A 24,814-nucleotide genomic window follows, 5' to 3' on the forward strand; every position below is an offset into this window, starting at 1 on the left:
TCAAAATTTAGAAAACTAACTTGCCTCGAAATAATAAACTACACCACACCGAACCAACAGATTATACAATACATGTCTAGATGTTAGGCCTGTTATGTTTCGAATTCCGACCATATATCAGCAACCGCGTAATTGAGTTGTGTTTATGCATAAATAACCAATGGCAGGCTCATTGACTCACCTTTGTTCTATTCCTAGATGTGCATTGATACTTGCATATCTGGCTGTACCAGTCAAGTTTTTGTCCTCCCTGTAAGGGATGTGCTGTTTACTACGACTGTCTCTGTACTTTTTGGCCAAACCAAAGTCTATCAGGAAAAGCTGCAAAAGATAGTAGTTTTCAAAGAACACAACGTTATTTTCAAATGCACAATATTTATAGTGAACAATTGTTGATGAAATTAACTCCCTAAAATCAAATCAGATGGATCCTTTATAATCTGTAACATAGCTGCCACACCTGGAACAACTTGCTCCCTTGTGATGAACAAAGAACAAATAATTCATGTTCATTTTTAAAATGAAAAAAAAACCAAAAAAACAAGTGATGTCACTTTTCTCTCATAATGAACATCTTTTCATTTGACCAGTTACTGGTATGGTATTAAAATTGTGTGCAGAAATGTGCCAAGTTAAGTATAAGAGTATAAATAATAGATGTATGTTTAATATGGCCATAACGTAAAGGATACAAACTACATGACTGTATATAAGGCAAAATTATAACATAACAATGTACTCAATTGTAGTTGTATTAATACAAGTAAATATCCACTTGGAAAGCATGATCTCCTTACTTAGAAACATTATACAATTCACTTGTGATGTTTACAACTAGTTTGAATCATCAATTCATCATCATTCGTAACAGCATAAAGAATCATGAAATATTATGAAGCGATTTGGCATCATATTTTAAAATACAGGTTTATGTATTATATTCTTTCTTATTCAGCCTATATACTAGTATTACAAGATTGCAATATGTATTGGGTTTTGAACTGTATTCATATTATTTAATTTAGTGCAAGCAGTGACCCTTCATATCATTATTATCAGCTTAGTGTGTTGTTTTGAGTCATTATTGTTTACACATGTTGACCCTAGTCCTCTGTGTGAATCACCACTACCAATACAAAATATCACGACGCCTGAGGCATGCAGACTTGCTTGCGCTGTGCGCAATTGAGCCTATGTGACGTACTATAGAGAGGATTCTCCACTGGAGGTGACGAATGCATGCAACATTAAATGTGCACTGCAAAATACTGTATTAAGAATTGAAGAAACCTGGACTATAGAACAGAAAATCCTATGATCTACATGTATGCATTCAACTTATTCGTACATGCCATGACATCTTACAGTAAATGACATATTAAATTATACATATGATTTTCTAAAATGTTGCTGTCAAAATAGATTTATACATTTAAATAAATGACAAGACAAAAAATAATGAAAAATGAGAAATAAAAAAGCAATGTAGAGTTTTTTGTTATTTCTGTGGCTGATACAGGTAGATATGTACCCAGTAGGCCAGTACCATATAAAATAGATCTCAAAGTTCAATCTGTGCCATAATAATTAATATGAAGCTTCCATTTAAGTGCTGTCACACAAGCAGTGGTAGCACAAGGGAATGCCAGGGGAGCACACAACCATAACATGCAGTGGCAGCCCAAGGGGTACCAGGGAGCATTAAAAAAAATCATTGATCACATGACCATATAGATGAGGTTTTTTTTTCATCCGTTTTCATATTGCAGGGGTGAAAGTGGCCTGAAGTGACTTGGCAGGAAAAGCCTGCAAAAGCGCGTAAATTTGGGCTATAAAGCCTCAAAACGGGCTGAAAATAAATAAAAGTGCAGAAATTTGGAGTAGCTAAAGGCCTGAAATCAGGCAATTGCCTGAAAACTGACATCCCTGATATTGGGAAAACAGACATCGTACAATCATAATGTGCTACAAGCAGGTAGGGAGCTCATCATTTCAGGGAAATTTCAGGAGTTGAAGGAAAATTATGGGTTTGGAGGACAAATTTGCTTCCCTAATGTGAAATTGTGCTATCCAGTTACACGTGGCTTGCCAAATAAATATTTTATACAGCTCTGACTATAACTTAGCATAATTTTTTGCGACTTGAACAAAATGTAACTTGAAAAACAGACTGTGTCCTACCAAAGATGATTGGTTCTACTGCCCTTCATAAATAATTAACAAAATCTGAATTTCAAAATTTGAATCTTTATTCAAAGGGTAATGAAGCCTAAAACATGAATCCTTCTAATACATAGTTCTGTCTATGCAATTATATTATAGTTATCTACTAGCTCGTGACAATAAGGTGAGGTCAAATGATTTCATTTTAATGTTATGGATAACTCATCCCAGACATTAAAATTAGCTGTGTTAAAAAAGTTGGGGCCTCGGAGCAATGCCAAGCGACATCGGCAAAGTGACTCAGTGCCTTGCTGGCTGTTTGGTATCTAAAAATAGAACTGAAGGTAAATACACAAGTAGGAGGTTCATTCTGAGAAGACCTTTTTATCACAGCATCGTCCATGTAAGCTCTAAGTCACAGGAACCTGTTTATGTATTATGTGTTGCTCCAAATGCAAAACAACCAAGTTTGTAAACGATGTCTTGTGAGCCATTTACCTGTTGAAGATTTACACTACTAAGTAGTGGGATTATGGTTAATCATTACTAGAAAAAAAAATCAGGTGTACTGAAAATATTTTATTGGCATCTTCCATACACATGATGTTATCAGCAACTCCACTCTCCATTCCATTATACACACCAATAAAAACTATAATGATAATACTAAATTCTTATTTTAAAGCCTTTGCCTGGTGTTTAGCATGCCAATTTTGTTGTTTTTAACAATCCAACTCATTAAAATTCCAATTCCATTTTCAGATTTGCATGATTGTTGAAGCCCCTGAAAATATTACTTGAATCATCTTGTAGTACTGACGTTATTTATATACCTAGACAGCATGATGGTGTATGTATGTTACTTATAAACACTATATGTGACCATCCAGCACAACTGAGCCCTGAAGTCGCCAATCATCATTTTTGAGATATTAAACCAAAATATTCTGCTTGAAATTAGCTTTAAAATGATGAGTAACAAGCGTAGTTGAATGTTCCACGATGTCCACGAATTTGATAATTTTTCTATAGTAGTAGTATAGGGATGAAGGATTTCAACACAGCATGTGTAAGCACTGAGCAAGTTAAAAATGTTATTCACTCAATTTTCAAAATTTCCTACTTTTGGTCTGAGTGTATCGGATCATGTCACATATATTCAATCTACAGCCAGTGATACTGTTATTAGAAAAGCGCATGTCTTGGTTCTGTTTAAACATTAAAACACAAAGATACAGACCTGCATGCTTTAATATTATAGTGTGAATAAAAGAATGTGTGTGTACATAGTACTATTTATGTCTGATCAATACATGATGCAGAGAGATACCATGCTCTTGTTTTGTTAATATTGATCTTCTATCCATGGGCACTGTAGCTAAGACCCTGGTTTGCAGAACATTAGAAACTCATGTCTCAGAAAATTAAAAAAATTACATGTAATTCAAAGAATTTAACAACCTGTCTTTCATAACTGTGAGAAAACAATTTTTCCATAAGATTTGTAACAGATTGAACTTTGTTTTCCCATATTCAACACAAAAGCTTTTTTTTCAACTGTGTAATTCTAAAGTGTATAATTGAAAATGATTAGTTGTAGGTGAATTATTGGAAATATAAATTATGTAAGTTCTGCAAAACATGGTTGTGTTGATAAATAAGTACATATATATTCTTGATAAGTTAAATAGAATTTATACGTGAATGAGTGATATCAAACACGTCCCAGCAAATGAAAAGGCATAAACAATCCATCTTCCACCAAGTGATTACAATTCTACCATTACACAAATTAAAGACAGTAAATCTATGTACAATACCGTCAATTTCTGGGAAAGTGATTTTGTAAGCTCAAAGATTTATGCTAGTGCACTAAGCTTTGCTTATACAGGGTATACATGGAGATGCAATAATGCTCTAGGAAAAAGTGGGGTTTTTTTCTGACAATTCACATTATCCAGCTTGGTGTTTTTCTTTATAATTTACAAGTGATTTTTTTCTTCCATGGCAGATTGAAATTGGGTCACATTCTCACACAACAATTCAACACACATACCTGATTACAGTGTCTTCCGATGCCCATTAAGAAGTTGTCTGGCTTAATGTCTCGGTGGATAAAGTGCTTTGAGTGTACATACTCAATCCGACTGATCATCTGAATGAAGGAGAAAGGAATAAGAAATAGGTCAATATATACGTTTGAGAATGTTCACATTTCTGGCTTGATAAGGGAATAAACAAGATTGATCAAAGCCCTATTTAAAACTACATGTACATTGCAATTGGGTCAAATTTGTACATGTTGGTAGTTTCATCTTCATCTGAAAGAAAATTGAAAGAGGGACAAAATAACATCAATGTCGTAAGCACTGATTATCGTCAGCTTGCTACGCTAAATGCCTAAGTCATTTTTTCTAATTTTGAGAACAAAGTACAAAATATGGTTCAAGCATGCATTTAAACATATTTATTCACCAATCTTTGCACAATAACAAATGATAATGACACAAATGAAAGGGAATAATCCGAAATAATTAGGGTGATTACTTAACTGATGCATGCTTGAACCACATTTTGTTCTTTGTTCTCAAAATGACAAAAAATGACTTAGGCAATTAGCGTAGCAGGCTGACATTATGTTACTCTCGAATGGTCAGTGAATTTTTGCAAGAATACTATATTTTACATTATAATCAAATTACGAAATTCTTGGCCAAACTGGAACACTTTGAACGCTAGTGGCTCCGCGATAAACACACGCGAATATAGCACGGTACAGAAGAAAGTATACACGCGCCTTATACTGCGTACACGCTTAGTACACTACATGGACGCAACTCGCATGTTCCAGTTTGGCCAAGAATTGCCTAATTTTATTATAGTTACCCCCATTTGTTTACGAAATACAAGTATCTACGGTCTGGTGCCATATTCCATGAAGCGGACAGATATTTTCCAGTATTTCGTGGGAACAAGCAGGGGGTAACAAAATGAGTATCCTTACACTAGTGAACATGAATTGAATTATCTTCCGACTTGTTTGTAAACTTTGGTGTGAAAGAATTTTACTGAAATGTATACCAATATCTTGCTTGCTTTGTAATAATTACAATACATTTCTTGCTTGCTTTGTAATAACTACAACAAATCTACATTTGTGACCCATCACATCAAAACCAACCACTTGTCGGCTGGCTTCTAACCAGTGTGCAAATTATGGAAAAAAATCAGGTCATCCAGCGGATTTTTAAAGTTAAATTAGAACTTTGCATACTAAAAACACATTTTGTTAAAAATCAACCATGAATGATCCGAGCAATTAGCTCTAGGTCAAGTAACACTCTAAAATATTTAAAAATTTTTTAGTAAGTATGGGCATCCAACGGATAACCTGCAGTGAATTTCTGGTCATCCGCCAGCAAATCTGGGCTTCAGGATGACCACTTAATTTGTACACTGCTTCTAACGCAGATAACAATGAAAGAAGATGAGAAAAATATAAAGAAAATAACAATAAATCTGAGCTTTTTTGCTTCATAAAACATTTCAACAAGTAAGGTATCATTTTAAAGCTAAAAGATGGCAGTTTGTCCTAGTTTTTAAATCTCCATCTTCATTTCTGAAGACAAATGTGGTTTTGATGTGATGGGTCACATTTACTTACAACATCATGTCATTTTCCAATTGTTATTTCACACTGTTGATCTTTTAATATTACAGGATGGGTGGGTAGTACTGTACACACTAAATGAGTCTGTATTTTACCTAAAGTTCCTCCTTGTTCAAAAACACCTACACACAATTTATTTTTAACCTAATCAGAAGAAATACTCGGGAGTCCACTAGCTTCATGCTTAAAATATATGCAGGCCTACATTAATATTATTTATTAATAATATTCTGGGGTCTTGAACATGGTATTTCCTTTAAAGAAAATACATTCATCTAAAATAGCCATGTATAATGATGTAGCCACTCTTGCAGAGGAAAACTAATAAGTTTTGTAAAGCCCATATTTTGTCATTATCATCTCCATGCAATGTTCGCAATGGGACAAACATAACGATTCGTTGCAATGTTTCTGACTATTTTACTATGCATAAATCGGGAAATGTTGTGCATGTATAATAAGGCCCGGCAAAAAACAAGATCTCCCTCAACAAAGTTGGTAAATATAAAGAATACTAATTACTATCACCAGAACGTTTGAAGTTGATCGGTGATTGCGTTTAAGCTGGAGAGTAGATTAATGTAAATGTAGGCAAAATATACAAATAAGCTCATTAATATTCATATGCAAATAAAATGACTCAAAACTATTCAGCATATCAGGCCAGTCACCATATCCTATCACCGTACCAAGTTTGATATAAAATTGGACGGATTGAGTGTGATACCTGAATTTATCGGTCGAGCTAGAGTTTTCAAATATCATGCGAGGCGAAGTCGAAGCGTGATATTTGAAAACTCTAGCGAGACTGATAAATTCAGGTATCATCTTTAATATCCGTCAATTTTATCATTATTATATCTTCAGAATCTTTTTTGGTCAAAAACATGATTTTTAGTAAAAAAACATGATTTTTGGTCAAAAATGTGATTTTTGGCCAAAAATGCGACTCTTGGTCAAAAATGATTCTTGACATGATTTTTAGTCAAAAATATGATTTTTGGTCAAAAATGTGATATTTTGGTGGACAAAAATGTGATTTTTTGTCAAAAATATGATTTTTAGTCAAAAATGTGTTTTTTGGTCAAAAATTTGATTTTGGTCAAAAATGTGTTTTTTGGTCAAAAATGTGATTTTTTGGTCAAGAATGTGATATTTGTTAAAAAATGTCATTTTTGTTTGCAAAATGTGATTTTTGGTCAAAAATGTGATTTTTGGTCAAAAATGTGATTTTTGGTCAAAAATATCATTTTTTTGGTCATGGCTTGTCACATTTACAAAAAAAATCACACCAAAATAGACTTTTACACATAAAGTATATGAACTATGCACTCTATGAAGAGGCTACAGATATGAAAAAAAACCCTGTAGCTCCAGGTGACCGATACACAAATTGATCAGACAGCCAGGTTATGTACAAAGTATAGGAGCCCAGATTCTGAAGACATAATAATGAAGTTGATCATGAGCATAACATAAGCCCCATATATATGTGGGGAGTGACCAAGCATACATGTACTCCAAAATGTTGCTGTATGCAATTCAACCACCATTACTAGCGCTTTTGGTCAAACTCAAATATTATAACATGAATTATTGGAATAATGTAACTATAATTTATAAATTATAATTTATAAAAACATAATTCAATGGCAAATTTTGTTAATTTTTGCATCCACGATGTCATGCATCGACTATCGCTCCAGCAAGTTTGCCGACAATCTAAAAATAGAATTTTGGTGCTGAACTCTCAATAGAGGGCAGGATTTTTTCCGGCATTTTTAATAGTGCTGTAATCGATAAGCTTTCTGGGTATCGATATGTCGGGAGGCAAACATCCGACATGTCGATACTATTATCGATACTCACGCAGTTTGAAACACGGATTTGAGTTTACCAATTTTATTATCAGTAAGTTCCAGAAACAAGTTAACAACAAGTGTATTGAAGCCTAACAGCTAAAACTACATGGATCATGCATCAAACAAGCGAAAGTGGTATTGCAAATCCGCAATTTGAGATAATCTAAGCATGTGTGCCATGTCGTTTGTGTATCGATACTGACATTGAGTGTTTCGACATGTCGGAAGTCTATGTATTTTCCGACTATCGATACTTACGACAATCGATTACAGCACTATTTTTACAGCATTTTGTGTTATTTTTTTTTGTTTTCTGTATTAGTTGTCTGGCTCTGTTAGTTTTTACCCAAATACAACAAAATTCACAAGAGATTGATGTATAGGGCCTATACACACATTACAGAGGATGTGTTATATATTTGGTGTGATCCGTGAGGAAATCACATCTTTGTGATCCGACCAGGTGCATCTTGTTCGCACTGAACAGGCGTAACTAGGTTGTTTTATATTCTATAATTTTCCTGGTGTGTTAACTGTGATTACATCTAGACACCAGTTTATATTTGAATTTAAACGTGACCCTAATTAAATACGAAAAACGCCAAAAAAGAGATGCACATCAGTCATGACACGAGTGGCTTTTTACGCATCATTATTTGTTTTCAAAACACAGCTTCACAAATCGAAATTGGAAGGGTTTAGGCTATTTTGGACGCCTGTTTGAGAGAGCTTATTTATCGTTCAGGCAATCATTCCTTGTGATGGCTTAGTCTCTGGCCAGACTGTGTGTGGCTATCCAGAACAAACATGTTTGTAATAGGAGCAGCGGCTTTGTAAGAGACTAGTGCTGGCTCTAAAAGTAAACACAATTAGCACTTGATAAAGTTTATAATGTTTGCGCTGGGTTAAGGGGGTACTACACCCCTGTGGTAAATTTATGACTATTTTTGCATTTTTCTCAAAAAATGATAAGGCAAAATAAAAAAATAAACATGTTTCACGTCCCCTCCGCTTCCTTTTTGAGGTTTCCTCAAATATATTTTATTTTTGAAATTCAGTTATAACTTTTCAAAAAATATGTCTAGGAAGTTGGAATGCTTTCTATAGAGTTGTTAAGATACAAGAAACATTTTAGGAAGGTTTTGTGATCATTGGAGGGGGTGTAACTCTCAGAACAACAAATAAAAAAGGGCCTCCTCCTTTTTACAGGCATTATTATATACGCGAAAACAGCTCTAAGTATGGGTATTTACACCAATTTTGCCCGGTGGGTTCAGTCTTCACTGACAATGTGTACGCATGATGGTTCCAATTAGGGGTACTTTTCAAGAAATGTCCATGAATTTTCGAGGACAAAAATGTTCGCGATTGTCCAAATTAGGGGTGTTTTGGAGCAAAATTGTCCTTGAAATGAAAAATAGGGTGTATTTCTAGGACTTTCGTCCGCGTTTTACCGCTACAGTTTTTGTTATTGTCCTCATTTCCCGTGAAATAGGGGAAAATTCAAAAGCGTCCTTGAAATGGTAAAAATAGGGGTATTTATTTCGGAAAAATGTCCTCGATTCCTCGTGATAAGGGGGTGAAATGAAAATGCATCCTCAAAATGATAAAAATAGGGGAGGTATTTGGGGCAAATTTTCCTTGATTTCACGCAAAATAGGGGTAAAATTGCTGCAAATGTCCTCGATTCCCCGTGAAATAGGGGTCATTTTCAAATCCTGGAACGGTCATACGTCCTACCTTTAAATACAAACTGAACCCACCGGGCAATTTTGCGATAAAAAATAGAAAATAAAAAGCCCCCTTCTCCTCCTTTTTTTCGAAAACCCGGACGTGAAACATGTTTTATTTTTTACTTGGCCTAACACACTGGTAATAAAAATTATGTATATTATTGGGGCAAGGAATCCAATTACTACACTGAAATTTCAGTGACTCAAGACAAGCGGTTCAGTATATATGATAGGAAGCGTGTGGTGCGTGCTAGCGGTACCTTATTTCTTATCATAAATTACAAACCACTTGTCTTTGGTCACTGAAATTCCAGTGTAATAAGTGTAATCCTTGCCCTATAATATACATAACTTTTGTTACCACTGTGTTATTAGTTTTGAGAAAATGCAAAATAGACACAAATTTATCGAGGGGTGTAGTACCCCTTAAGGGTGCATGAATGTTAATGGTTTGTGTATACCGATGCTATTAAAATAGCATCGGTAAATATGATAAGGCCGAGTAAAAAATAAAACATGTTTCTCATCCCCTCCCGCTTCCTTTTTAGAGACCGCTTCAAATTTATTTCTTTTTTTAAAATACCTACCAGAAGAATACAAAACTGCTTCTTCTTTGAGGCCGCTGCAAATTAATTTAATTTTTTTAAATACCTAAACAATAAAAAAGTCCTTGAAAAAGTCGATGAAACATTAAAATCCTTTTTTTTTTTAAATCCAATATGACCAAACTTTGATATGACTCACACCGTTTGTTATTGTAATAGCATTAGTTGATATGATAAGGCGAATAAAAAATAAAACTGTTACTGGTCCCCGTCCGCTTCCTTTTTTGAGGCCGCTTCAAATTAATTTTTATTTATAAAATTCAGTTATAACATTATTTCTATTTATTAAAATTTTGAAAAAAGATGTCGAGGAAGCTGAGATATTTTTTATTAATTAATTATTTTGTATTATTTTTAAATTGAGTCATAACTTTATTAATTTCGATTTTTTTTTAAATTTTGAAAACATTTCTTGAAGGTTCTGTGATCATTAGAGGGTATACCAAGAGTTATATCTACCAGAAGAATAGAATTTAAGAAGAAGCTTTTTGGCTTTTTTTCGGGTATTTTTATACGCTAAATACAGGGTCTAATAGGACCTATGGGTATTTGCACCTATATTTTCTTGATACAAAGTTTTTAAAAAATTTAAAAACCTTATCCTGTTTTCTTTTTCTGTTTTTTTTTAACCTGGACGAGAAACATGTTTTTATTTTAATAATTGGTCCAAGATTTGTGTTCTTTTAAAATATGCCTAAGTTGTAAAGGACTGCCGACTCTACTGGGATAAACCTGACTTCAGTTGGTCACTGAACTGACATTGTAATGTCCATTTGCTCTAAAAAGTAAAACATTTCTATTAACATGATTAACATTCGGCAAATGTTCGGTTTCATATTCTTCTTAATTTTGTCACAAAAACTTATTGCATGCTAACTTGCTCCATAAGATATTTACTGTTTGTAAATTAGTCTTTATTAATTGAATAATGACAAACAAGAAATGTCTTTAAAAAGACAATGCCACTGATGAAGACCATGTTTCATAATTTACATTGGTAGTCCATGATATGCTGGTAATTTGTTTTATGTGTAAATTAATTTCGGATGGGTCACTGAACTGACATTGTAATGTCCATTTGCTCTAAAAAGTAAAACATTTCTATTAACATGATTAACATTCGCAAATGTTAGGTTTCATATTCTTCTTAATTTTGTCACAAAAACTTATTGCATGCTAACTTGCTCCATAAGATATTTACTGTTTGTAAATTAGTCTTTATTAATTGAATAATGACAAACAAGAAATGTCTTTAAAAAGACAATGCCACTGATGAAGACCATGTTTCATAATTTACATTGGTAGACAGTCCATGATATGCTGGTAATTTGTTTTATGTGTAAATTAATTTCCGGATGGGACATATGGGTATTTATTGGTAAATACCACAAAGAATATAGGAAATACAAATTTACTCTTAAAATGTGTGCTAAGCATATCTAATTCAGAATTGTCTAACAAAAAAATCCCCATGCATATCAATCCAAGCAAGTTTCCTGATAATCCGACAATCAATATTCAATTGACCTCAGATAACTTGGAAAATGTTCCCCACTGAAAGATGATAACACCCACCAAGTTTCATTACCGTCCAACAATCCAACAGCAGACCTCAGATGACCTTGACATGGCCTTGAATATGTTTGGCGCTTCATGGTGATCACATCCACCATATTTCATGAAATGCTCAATTAACCACATATGACCTTGACATGACTTTAGCAAAAAAAAAATCATGAAAATGTTAAATGTGTATGATGATATACATGTACACTTAAAGTCTGCAAAAAAGAAACGCAGTTGTTATAAAAAGCGACTGTAGCTTCAGAACTAATAATTGTTTTCACAATATTTCAACATAAAAGGAAGGATGATTTATTTACGCGCATTTTGATACCGATTTGTCTAATTTTGTTCAATATCAACTATACAGCGGTGTTTTAAAAGAGAAATACCCAAATTGTAAATACGTGACTGCTCTCCTTAAACCCGAATCAAAGAATGCTCCTTTTTCTTTCACTCAAAACAATTAGAATTTATTCCAGTCGCGTCTCGCTTGTTATACTCACGTAAGCTTAGACACGCTGGACGCTGAAAGACCACGCAACAAATGGCGCGATTAAAAACGCTAGAGATGTGGAGCTATTGATCAATTGGATTGATCATGACACACAGGCAGACAAAAAAGGCCTATAGATATAAAACACAAAAAATACCACAAAGAAAACAATACACATTCGGATCACACAAGGTTCTGAACAGAAACGACACATATGGGCCAAAACAGCACAAAGACATAAACCAATCAATAAAACACACCATCCAGGATCACACAAGGTTCCCCTACCCTATACCACAAACCCACGAGAACCGCATGAATGCTGAGAACCGCGAAAGCCGAGAACCGCTCTAGTTACTATTGGGTTGAAATCGGTAAAAAAAAAAGGGCTTTTAAGTGATCAACTTGTGAATTCAACCATTATGATACATTAATTTGCTATATCAAAATCATGTTCAGAGGCCAAGGTGACCTGATTGAATTGTATTTTGTCACACAACATCAAGTCTTGCATTGATTCAATATTAGACAAAAGAAAGTTTTATGAAAGCAGACAATAATGCTTCAAAGGTGGCCCTTTAATAACTGCATATGGTGACCGGTTTTTATTCCTTTGTTTGGTTGTATGTTTTGATTGTCTAGATATGGAGTACATGTTGCATGGAAAAGGACTGGATGCTGATTAATTATTTTACCATTCAGGTACATAACTTGATTACAAAATAATGACTAGATTCTGTATTGATTTTTGATGTTATTTTATGAGAATTTTACATCAAAAAGATGTAACCCTGTAGAGGAAAAAAATTTCTTCCGGGTTTTCTATATAGAAATTGTAAATTTACACAAAACATGCATACATCAAAATCTGTTCAATTTGAGTCAAAATTCAAAAAGCTCCATAATAATATATCTAATTTTACCTAAGCCTTGTACAATGTATGAATTACCGTATTCGTTCCATTAATCGCCCATGCCCCTATAAACGCCCACCCAATAACTTACAAACAAACTGCAGTTACTGCCCATGCAAATCTGGATCATGGCCCGAAACATATTGCACACTGATGATGATGGTTGAATATTTAGGGCCATTTTTTATGTATTCAATTATCTAAGCAATGTAAAAAAATAAGTGCCCACCCAAAATGACTTTGTTAGGCGCCCTGGGCGGAAAATAGAATGAATACGGTACATGAAGATTGTTAAATAAACATGTTCATAAGCAACAATCTGACATATGGTGCGCAGGATATTGGTAAGATTTTGTAAATGTAAATGGGAAAAACACGTTTCGTTCCGTCATGTACCCAGTCAATTTCTTGCAATATTGTGGATGTGTAATACATGTAGTATGTTTAAGTTATGATAAGTATTGATTTTAGATTTTAAATTATTGTACACTATGTTTTATAAGCGCCCAGAGACTATTTGCGTTGGGAGCTATATTAAATCTCTCTTTATTATTATTATTATTATTATTATTATTATTATGTACATACATTAAGATGCAAAAAAATGACAGTCTTTCTTTTGAAAGAAACTGAAAATACTGTATTCATGCATTTGTGTGTACATGGGAATATACAATGGAAAAGTACTAAAGTGCATAACTGATTAACTGTAGCCTACTTGTTTTGAAAGCTGTATTATAATTAAGATTTAAAAATAAAAGCAAAATACTAGGAGCAAATTAGAAAATGCGATATATATGTCATCAAGAATAAAAAATAATTTATAAAATTAAAATATTAAATAGCCTGTTTCTTGATAGTTTCTCTCAGAAGCCTTAATAATATGACTATTTTACAATTTGGGCTTCTTCACTTCTACCATGGCAATAGTGAAATCATCCTACAGAAAGTTTGAACAGGCATGCCCCGACAAGTATACTGTATACTCACATCAGTGCACATCAATAAAATGCCTAACTGTTGCCAGTGCCAGTTAATGCATAACAATAGCATGGCACTTCGCAATAGTAATAATGGTCAGGTTGAGGCGTGGCCATATGGAAAATATGGGTCATTGTAAATTTGGGGAAATGGTTAAATAATAATAATAATTGAATAATAATAATTAATATTATCAATATAATTGTTGGCCTATTATTCTTGCTAGTATTATTGTTGTTGTTGTTGTTGATTGATAGTATCAAGATTATAATTACTAGGCCTATATATTTAGTCTTGGCTGATCCATATCGGCATGGCCTAAAGGGATCAGGGAAAATTTTTATCAGCAGCCGATCTACATGTACTTGCCGATCTATGAAACCGGCAAACCATGCAGCAGAATTCCAAAATACAGGCCTATATTCTGTCTCAGTTTAAGGAGGATTTCATGATCCTAGCGTCCTCTTTTTATGACATTTTCAGTAAATATCCACGAAAAACGCTTATTCCCAAAATTTCAGTTCATTCTGGTTAAAATTGCATTTGCGAGTTATGCATGATTATGTCTATTACACTGCCCCATACATGTAGGCCACTGTTGTAATTTTGTTCTGGTATACCAGAACAAAATTTTAAGCTTCCAAGTTCACATCTATTGATAAGCAAGAAAGCACTTGTTGTCCATAAACTTCATGAAATTGTATGCACTAGTTAGCAGCACTACCGATCAAGATTTGCGGACATTTTCCAAATAGCTGGATCGGCCAACACTAATTATTATTTGAATGAATGAAAATCTATCTCTAGGGAAAACCATCACAAATATAATTTACAATTTACACAAATTCATTTCCTTTCATAAAATTATCTTAATCCATCAAACATGCATGCAGAAAAACATACTGTGCATTAAATATTTAATAAAAATACTATTGAAACTTGGGAGAAAAAAACATTATCCTTAGAACATAATTCAATGTTTGTGGCCGATTACTGAATTGTACAGTGCAAGATAACATTAAATTCCAACACTTTCCCATGGTCAAATACAATTTGTCATAATGTACATTGATTTTCAAAAATATCTAGATTTTTTAAATGTATGATGTATGTATTCATTGTTGCATCATTCAAGACAAGGTCAGTCAATTTTAACTTTTACATGCACATACGCACTATATACAAATTGCTACAACAGTGAACTTAAAAGAAAAGGTTAATTTTATCTTTTCATTTTATTGTATAGTGCCTATTATTTCACAACTTTTAGGCAACAGGTCAACATACATGAGGACAAAGTCTCTACCACAACAAAAGTGCAATAATGACTCCCTATGTGACAAGAGGTCATAAGTTCAATCTGCCACAATCTGTCTTTCCCAATATGGGAGCATGCAACAATGATAACCAGCATGTGTACCACATGCACAATTATTTCTTTCCTCTCACTGCACAATGAATAATGAATAACACAAGTGATTTCCACATTAATTACTATTTACCATAATTTTTATAAAAATGCATCAGTGCATATATAAATTTTTCAAAGAATTGTTAATATTCACAGTGAAACCTATTGGTACATGCCACAAAGGGTAAGCTTGACCTGAGCAACCATACAACATTGGACTCTGTTTACACACAATACACACAAAGTTATATTAGGAACATTTTATTAGTTTGTTTTCTTTCTTTTTTTTCCTTTTAAAATATGTGAAAGAAACTAGAAATGAGTGAGTGGGAACATGGAAAAGACATACCAGAGCTGTGATGCAAACTTGTATCATGCTGTTGTGAGGTTTCTCTTACTTCCCTTTACCATTTACCTTTGGGGCATTTACATGTAGGACAAACAAATTCCATTTTACGCTTGAACAAACAAAATATATATGCCAACAATACTTGGAAATTTCCCATAAAAATATCCATGAACATGTACTCCGGATCATGTACATGAGCTTCTAGGCGAGTAGTGTATTTTTAAGTACACTAAAAATAATAATATTGCAAAGTACATGTACTTTAATGCAAAGTACCGGTACATACATGTACTTTATTGAAAAGTACACACATGAAACCTAAATGCTATGTGTGTCTGTACATAATTTACAAAGTGAATATCAGAGGGGGCAAAATCATCTAATTTTGTGCAAAATGTGGAAATTTGGGTAATTTTGGATTTTACAATGTAGCTATTTCGCTATTTTACATTAATGTTATTATATTTATAATCACTATTTCAATTACTATTATAATATTATCAAATGTTATGAATTATGATTATGATAAAAATATCAACATTAAATATTATTAATATTAATATTTATTACACATATTATTTAATTTGTTTTTTCTACTAATATTGAATTCCAGAAAAATATGTGCTTTATTTGCCATCGCAGTATGTGTGACGTCAAAAGCTATCATTGCCAGGTCAACTGGTTTGATCTGTGCTTGGAACCACAACCAAAATGATCACAACACAGAGTCATTGGGTTGTCGATAGGTGTGCAAACCAAGCGTGTACCAGAAACTAATATTCACTGTGACTGCGAATGGTATGTGTTTTCTTGCTTACATGGAGACCCATCACCAAAACAATGACAGTTTTGAGATACCGGGGACATTGCTCTAACACCCCTACTTTGACACAAGTGTTCAAACTACTTATGGCCGGGATTGTAGTTGTATAATTATCAATTTCTTTTATCCCAGTTATTGAACAAATCGGATGAAAAAGATTTCACAGGTTTTTTGTTGTTGTTTTTTTTCACCAATAGATGATCAATTAATCTTTAAAATTATTGAGGGCAGTTTCAACTGGGCACTGATGCATCTTTTTTCCAACAAACATGTATGTAATGTACAATGTACATGTATACATACCTGATCTGCCAACATCAAAACTGTTTTCATTGTAAACTTCCTACTGCAGAAATTAAAAAGATCTTCCAGGCTAGGTCCTAACAGATCCATAACAAGTACATTGTAGTCTTTTTCTTGGCCATACCACCTGTGTAACAAAAATTAAATTCACATGAAGGCACATTCTACATTACATGTATGTACATAAGAAATATATCAATTGGTAAGCAATTGCTCTGATACCACTGAACAAGAACAGAATCAATGAACATTATAATGCTACCATACTAAAATGTCATCATTCAAAGCTGTAACTGTTGAACTAAGCTACATAGGTCAAATTCTCAGCAGAACACCCTAAGCCAACCCAAACTTAAGTACCCGGGTAAGTTCAGACTGTGCGCAGTACTTAACAAAAACTGAATAATTATCGCCTATTATTCATGAGCTTTATTTATCATAAGAAAAAAAAGCGCAGTGATTAATAGTGCGCTATGCACAGGCACAATGCCTTAAGTTCATCCACAAGCCTCAGCACACTTTACAGGTTGTCATCATTCAGCCAATCAAATCAAATTTCTTACCTGACATGTGGTATTCCTGGTCCTCCATTCAAGATTTTATATAACTTGCTTTCATACAGTAACTGTGGATGTCTGGCTTTGTGTGATTCCAATTTAACTGCTACCTCCTGTTACACATTAAAAACAAAAAGAATAATATTCATTCTTTTAATTAATCAGCAGACAAGCATGCATGCAAAACAATTTAAACAAAAATATAAACAACATTAGATTACGCTAACAGGTTGGAGCTACTGCAAAGTATGCAGTCACTACAAACATGTGGAGATTATGTACATGACACATTTGTCTGAATATACATGTAGTACCAGTACGAGTACAGCACATTCATGCTAAAAAGGGAAATGGGCACAAAACAAGTACTAATTCCAGCCAATGTTTTACCACCAAGCGTCAATAAATCAAAGATAATGTCATGCTTCAAAAAACATATAAAAATGACCTGAACTTGAATTTGCTTGTTTTGAAGTAGCATTTCAAGAGCTGATCTTGAATTGCTACTCAGTTGTTTTGAAGTGGATGTGGATTGTGTAATAGGTCTATGTACATGTACATGTAAGATAATTCCTCATTGAACTTGTATTTTTGCAGAATTCCTTGGCTTAACTGTCCAGCGAGTATTATTTTCCACAATTTCCTATGCACACGCTTGATGTCACGCGCGTATATGTGATGGTTAACGGAAAAACATTGTAAAAGGAACCTTGCAACAGTACATGTACATCATACATGTACACGCCTACACGTCATGTACAATGTACCACCATGGCATGCTACATGTACAATGTACAAGTTTGCTAGTTCACCATGTCAACTTGTATTGCTGAAAATTCGGACCGCTTCCATAATTTGACATCGTTGTTGACGTTTACAATGATTCGTGATATCCGGTCACTTAATTTAGCTCTGCGTCCGTCTTGTGTATAACGCTTGTGGGAACTAGCCAAACTTCAGAATAAAAAAACAATCAGTGATATAGCGATATGATGTGGGACTTGCATAGCTGATAGGATTACAAGTACAGAGATTAAATTTAAGCTAAATTTGACCTTTTACATACTGAGTAGGCAAGTTGACCAAACTTTGTGTACGACAGTCTACTCTTATGATGACTTTCCAGTGCCGAACTAACGCTATTACGGTACTTTCCTATTCAGCGAGGATAACAATTTTGACATCCTCATCTGTTTACAAACAGAGAAGTAGACAAAGACCTGTCAAAACTGTTCCGGTTGTCCAAACACTCAAGTATCAGAAGTATGGTCCACAATAGAATGATTCACACAGCATGAACAGGGGATTAAAAAGCTGTGAAGCTGGACCCTCCATGTGCTTCTTTTGAACAATTTCATTGCCATCATGATTTCGAATGGAAACAGTCCAGAACACGAGGGTGCACGCTCATGTCAGTAAATGAATATTTTGTTCCGGGACTGAATATACGGACTAAGGCCTTTAGTGTTTTGATGTTTTGGGAGACTGTGAGGGAACCAACCTGCGGGCATGGCGGGTGACGGATCCTATTCTTGATTGTGTAATCTTCCTTCAACAATCCCCCGTACGGTAATATATATCTATTATTATAATAACAATTTAACACGGCATGTCATGGCCCATGGGCTCTCCATATATACAAGTCATACATTGTACATAGAATATTTTCTCAATTTGAAGTTTATCCTTTCTCGGTATGACTGATTGTACCGTAAAATTTGCGTCAATTCCCGATGTCATGATACATGTATATGCGCCACGTTTTGTAGGCTCCGATTGCCGATTACAAAGACGAGTAAAACTGGTAAGCAGCCAAAGTCGGTACTGTACAGTGCCGGTAGACTGCTGCCCTCATTCGTCAATCTTCTGGATTGACGACTGGAGAAAACTACGTACGTGGAAAAAAAGTGGCGGACTTTTGCAACCAGATTCTGGTTGCACACGTATGAATATTAAGCAGGTTGCAATCTTTCACTGAGACTGCGCAGTTGTGTCCAAGACCGAGTTTGTTGTTTTTAGAACTTCAGGCGTGATCTTGTCACAGCGGTGCGTCGCTGGCGCAGTACACACGGCGCGTACACGGGCGCCGCTAGTCAGTCGCGCTATGGCGCATTAACCAAAGTCGCAAGCATTGGTCCGCCACAATTTGAACTGTAAGATAATCAGTTGTCACTACGAAGCATAACATAGTACATGTGCAGTACAGTGTAGACGGCTGGTGGAATAAGTCTAACAGTGCCGGTCCTGTCTGCTATTCAATTGTGTGGTGCATTGGGTGAGATGTACATGTATTTTCTACATCATTCGTCATTTCAGTACGGACCAATTGGTGAATTCACAGATTCATTTTCATCACAGGGCAAGAAAAGCAAGAGGCGCGCAAAGTTGGTATGATATCTTTTTTTTTTCTTGCCTTTTTTTTCCATGGAAATTAAAGTAGTAAATTTGAGTCCAGAACTTTTTTCTATGTGGCTTTTTTCCCATTATTCATTACCGGTATTCATTATTTCTGTTCTACATAAGGGCGCACAAACAAACTACCCCATTCATGCTGTACGAAGTTAGAAATAAAGGAGCCATTTAGCACGACAGGCATCACTAAGCATGCAAAGTGCATAGCATCGGAATGTTGGTGATCCCCGTCATCTCTTTTACCGTATGAGGCATCGCGCAGCTCATTAAATATTCATGAACCCGATCACGTCACATTCACATGGACTTGTTCGGTAGCCCGGAGTGGTCGGAATGTCACTCAGCATGTTTTTATGAATGAAATTATGACCTTACACTAGGGGTCAGGCATTAGCATATAATCATATTTTTAGGCTACCAGCGTTGCATGTCATGCTTGTTGTAGTGAACTAGTCAACTACACGCCCGGGACTCACGGTGAACAACATCATTGCAGCATGCAGATGGGTAGTTTAGTTTGTTTGTGCTACCACTACGTATGAATATCCACTCGTATATCATTACAGACTCATTTTTCACAGTTTTTACAACTGTTTTACCAACTTCAAACTTGCTGATTTTATGTTTGAAACCCATTTTTCATGTTTCTGGTAAAATAATGAATTTTTTTGCAAATGATGAAAAATATATATGCGGTAGGTTTTGGAGCATGCAGGCGGTGCGCGCAAATCTACTACTTTAATTCCCATGGCCTTAGATTAGAAACTTTCTACAGTTGGAAAAAAAATTGCTGTTGCGTTTTTTGTTTTTTTTCTTGCCCTAGGATGAATTCTTCAATAGGCCTATATCTGTGTATTCACAGATACGGTCATCTGTGAATTCTAAGGCTGGCATTTTCGGTCGGGTAAACGGGTACCACCGAGATTACATTACCGGGTAGGAAATACCCTCCCGGTACCGAAATCAAAAAAAAAAAAAAAAAAAAATTCAAGATATTTTGTTATTTTAATATGAAAATTGATAATTTGTATTCATGTCATAGTCTATTAATGATTTCAAAATGCATTCAATTCAAATTCAATACATTTTGAAATCATTAATAGACTATGACATGAATACAAATTATCAATTTTCATATAAAAAAATAACAAAATATCTTGAAATTTATTTTTTTTTTTTTTTTTTTTTTTAGGTCAACCATGAATGATCCTGGCATTTAGGTCTAGGTCCAGAGACACTACAAAACCGAAAAAATAAAAAACTTAAAAAAAAAAAAAAAAAAAATTCAAGATATTTTGTTATTTTTTAATATGAAAATTGATAATTTGTATTCATGTCATAGTCTATTAATGATTTCAAAATGCATTCAATTCAAATTCAATACATTTTGAAATCATTAATAGACTATGACATGAATACAAATTATCAATTTTCATATAAAAAATAACAAAATATCTTGAAATTTATTTTTATTTTTTTTTTTTTTTTTTTTAGGTCAACCATGAATGATCCTGGCATTTAGGTCTAGGTCCAGAGACACTACAAAACCGAAAAAATAACAAACTTTAAAAAAAAAAAAAAATTCAAGATATTTTGTTATTTTTAATATGAAAATTGATAATTTGTATTCATGTCATAGTCTATTAATGATTTCAAAATGCATTCAATTCAAATTCAATACATTTTGAAATCATTAATAGACTATGACATGAATACAAATTATCAATTTTCATATAAAAAATAACAAAATATCTTGAAATTTATTTTTTTTTTTTTTTTTTAGGTCAACCATGAATGATCCTGGCATTTAGGTCTAGGTCCAGAGACACTACAAAACCGAAAAAATAAAAAACTTAAAAAAAAAAAAAAAAAAAAAAAAAAAAAAAAAATTTTTTTTTTTTTTTTCAGGTACCCGGTTACCCGCCTGAAAATTGCGGCGGGTACCCAGGTACAAAATTACCCGAAAATGCCAGGCCTAGTGAATTCACAGAAATACATTAGGTAATAGGTATCACAGGCAAACCTTAGTTTTAACACATTTGCTAGTCAGCCAAATTCGCCTAGACCGGGGCCAAAACACAATACATATTTACATAGAAATTTAAAAGAACAAGATTGGACAGGCAGGTCAAGGAAACCTACATACATTGTAAATATGTTTTCTATTCACTTGACCCAAATATATGATTTTTTATGGTGATAAGACAATCGCACATGGAATTTTAGAGGGATTTTGATAGCAGTTCCATTCAAAAAAGCTGCTATCATCATGAGACTAAGATCTAGAAACACCACCGAAATGCTGTTTTGGGGAATTTTCGAAGCAGAATCTTTTTGATGAAAGTCAAACTTTGACCAGATGTAACTTTGCTACGGAAAGTGCTATGACAAAAAGGTTTTCAGTTTTGGCTTTCTTTACTCAAGGGCTTTAATTTCATGATGCAGTTTGATGGCAAATTTGAATTCACCTAGCATACCTAAAAGGCTAAATAAAAACATCAATCGGTCTGTACTGATTTGCCTATAGAGGCCGTCAGCGTGACGTCATATGCCGCTATCTTGTGGGTACACGCTGTAAGCATGCTAATGGTCGTTCGATCTCCATGCGTGAACAGCAACATTAATACCGCGTTAATTAATGCGCGATAACAGCTGCGTGGCAAGCTGCGCCCTGCGCGTAGTGTCCAACGCATGAACACACTTGGATCATTTGTACCCACAAGATGGCGAAAGGGTGACGGCCTCTATCGTCCCAAAAATAAATCATCGTATAGATCTCCACGGAAAGAAAAATTAAGATTGTTGATTATTTATAATAGCAGGTATGCAGGGCCTCGATTTCTTATTGATTTGCGAGAATCAAAATTGCTGTACGGTACATCACTACATGTGTATATTGTATGAACTATGTCTAGAAAAGACTAGATGTCATGATACAATAACAGAAGCAGGGACAGAATTTCGTTTCACAATGCGAGAATCAATCTTGATTCTTGCAGAATAAATTTGCAGGAATCAATTTGATTCTCGCAAATCAACTTCTGTGTAAACTACAAACATTTGCGGGAATCAACTTGGATTCACGCTAATCTGTTTACGAGAATCTTTGCGAGAATCGATTCTCTGATTCACGCCGAAATTCTGACCCTGCAGAAGTTGATTCTCGGCTCCCAACCGAATCTTCTTTCATGTAAACAATGAATCATTACGAGAATTGATTTTGTGATTCTCGTTGAAATCTAGGCCCTGTTGTTACTGTATTTTGATATTTTAATGTATTTTGTTAATTTAAATTGCCTGATTTTGATGTAATTATGTATTTATTTGAATGATGATGAATAAATCATGTAATTGTAATAAATGGTTGAAATGTTGAAATGTATGAAATGATGATGAGTTAGACACAATATATATACAATGTAGCAGAATCAAGGAAAAACTGGACAGAATAGCGATTAAATATTAATGTGTACTATGTGTTCTAGTGTACCGTACTACAGAATAAGAAATTTGAAGATCAACTTACCTCTCCATTTGTGATGTTAATTCCGAGGTAGATATCTCCGAAAGATCCACTACCTATTTTTCTTACCAGGCGGTACTTCCCACCCACAATAAACTCGGATTTTCCCGTTCCCGCACTTGACATTGTACTATCTACAACTATCTACAGCACACGGATGAAATATGTTCAAAAGGAAATTAGAAATATGGGCAAAGAAGTCCCAGAGAGGCTCTTTCTCATCTCATTTTTGATTCAACTAAATTCCGTCTGTACAAAGGGATCGCCATAATCGGCCAACAATAAATTACGCTGAGCATTGTGGGAACGGGTCACTTCCGAGAGGAGTAACCCCTGGCAACTTAATTTGCATATTTGATACGCCCAAAATGTTAACCTCGATCGTCTCGATGGTGTTGACAGACCAACGATTTTCAGGAACTTTGGCTGGAGAAATGATGATACAAAAAGTTTTACGGTATAGCGTCCTCAATAGTCAAGAACTACTTATGCTATAAAACCGTGCTAATTAATAAAGAACAAACGCTTTAGGCCTAATTGTAGCCAATTATTGAGAAGAAAAAGAAAGAACAACCCAAATCTTGCTTAAATGAAAAAAAAGAAAGAACAACCGTAGGGAGTGTTCATAAATACTTTGCTGGGGGGTTGGGAGCCTCCGACATCCATTTTTTTTAAAGGTGGGTTTTTTCTGATCCCCTTCATCATGTTTAGGCATAATTGTCTACCCCCCCCCCCCCTCCCTTAGCTTCATGTACTAAAAAGGAAATTTAAAAAAATTGCTAAAATTACCATTTGGAGTTATTACCGTACTCATTTGGAGTTATAGTGTTACATATGATTGACTTGAAGCTTGAGAGTACACAAGTGAATACTTGATCCCCCAATTAAGCTGAGACAAATACCCGGGGGGGTACTCAGTACAAATGACCATACGGGGACGTGCCGCAAACATGGGTAGCATTTTCAGCCTTCTGGTATATCAATGCCCCCTTTTTCAAAGCCTATTTTGGTACATGAATGGGTCCTTTTTTCAAAATGTTCTCAATTTTTTCGGAAAACAGTCCAATTTTTCCTTAATCTAGCCAAAATTTTCAAAATTTTCCCAAAATTTTGGGAAAATTTGTAAAAACTAAGACAATTTTGGGTAAATTCGGCCGAAAATTTGGACTTTTGGTATATCAATGGGTCAAAATGTCTTGAAAAATTGGTATATTTATGGGTCTACTTCCAAAATCTCCCTACCAAAACCAAACTTGAGTACCCCCCCCCCCGGGGACAAATAATCTTAGGTATAATCGTCTCAGCTATTAAGGACCGTTTCTTTTATTCCCACTTTTCAGGGCCCAAAATTATTTGATCCCCTATATTTTCCACCACCACCAATTGTATGAACTTTCTCTTAAATATTGCTTAGGCGTAGTAGGCCTATAGGCTAAGCAGCACCTTTTT

At 34.4% G+C, this 24,814-nt stretch overlaps 1 protein-coding gene across 1 annotated transcript in view; it reads right to left on the bottom strand.

The window, feature by feature from the left end:
- Nucleotides 1-23,658, bottom strand: part of LOC140149081 (casein kinase I) — a 43,283-nt gene extending 19,625 nt beyond the window's left edge. The window contains exons 1-5 of the mRNA XM_072171244.1: nucleotides 23,369-23,658; nucleotides 17,437-17,543; nucleotides 16,874-17,000; nucleotides 4,220-4,318; nucleotides 182-321 (exon numbers count right to left, since the gene is read on the bottom strand). Of these exons, the coding sequence (XP_072027345.1) occupies nucleotides 182-321; nucleotides 4,220-4,318; nucleotides 16,874-17,000; nucleotides 17,437-17,543; nucleotides 23,369-23,491 (596 nt within the window). The 5' untranslated portion in view covers nucleotides 23,492-23,658. The remainder of the gene's footprint in view (nucleotides 1-181; nucleotides 322-4,219; nucleotides 4,319-16,873; nucleotides 17,001-17,436; nucleotides 17,544-23,368) is intronic.
- Nucleotides 23,659-24,814: the final 1,156 nt, after the last annotated feature.

This window comes from Amphiura filiformis, chromosome 3, assembly GCF_039555335.1.
Source record: "Amphiura filiformis chromosome 3, Afil_fr2py, whole genome shotgun sequence".
In the NCBI taxonomy this organism is placed as follows: Eukaryota; Metazoa; Echinodermata; class Ophiuroidea; order Amphilepidida; family Amphiuridae; genus Amphiura; species Amphiura filiformis.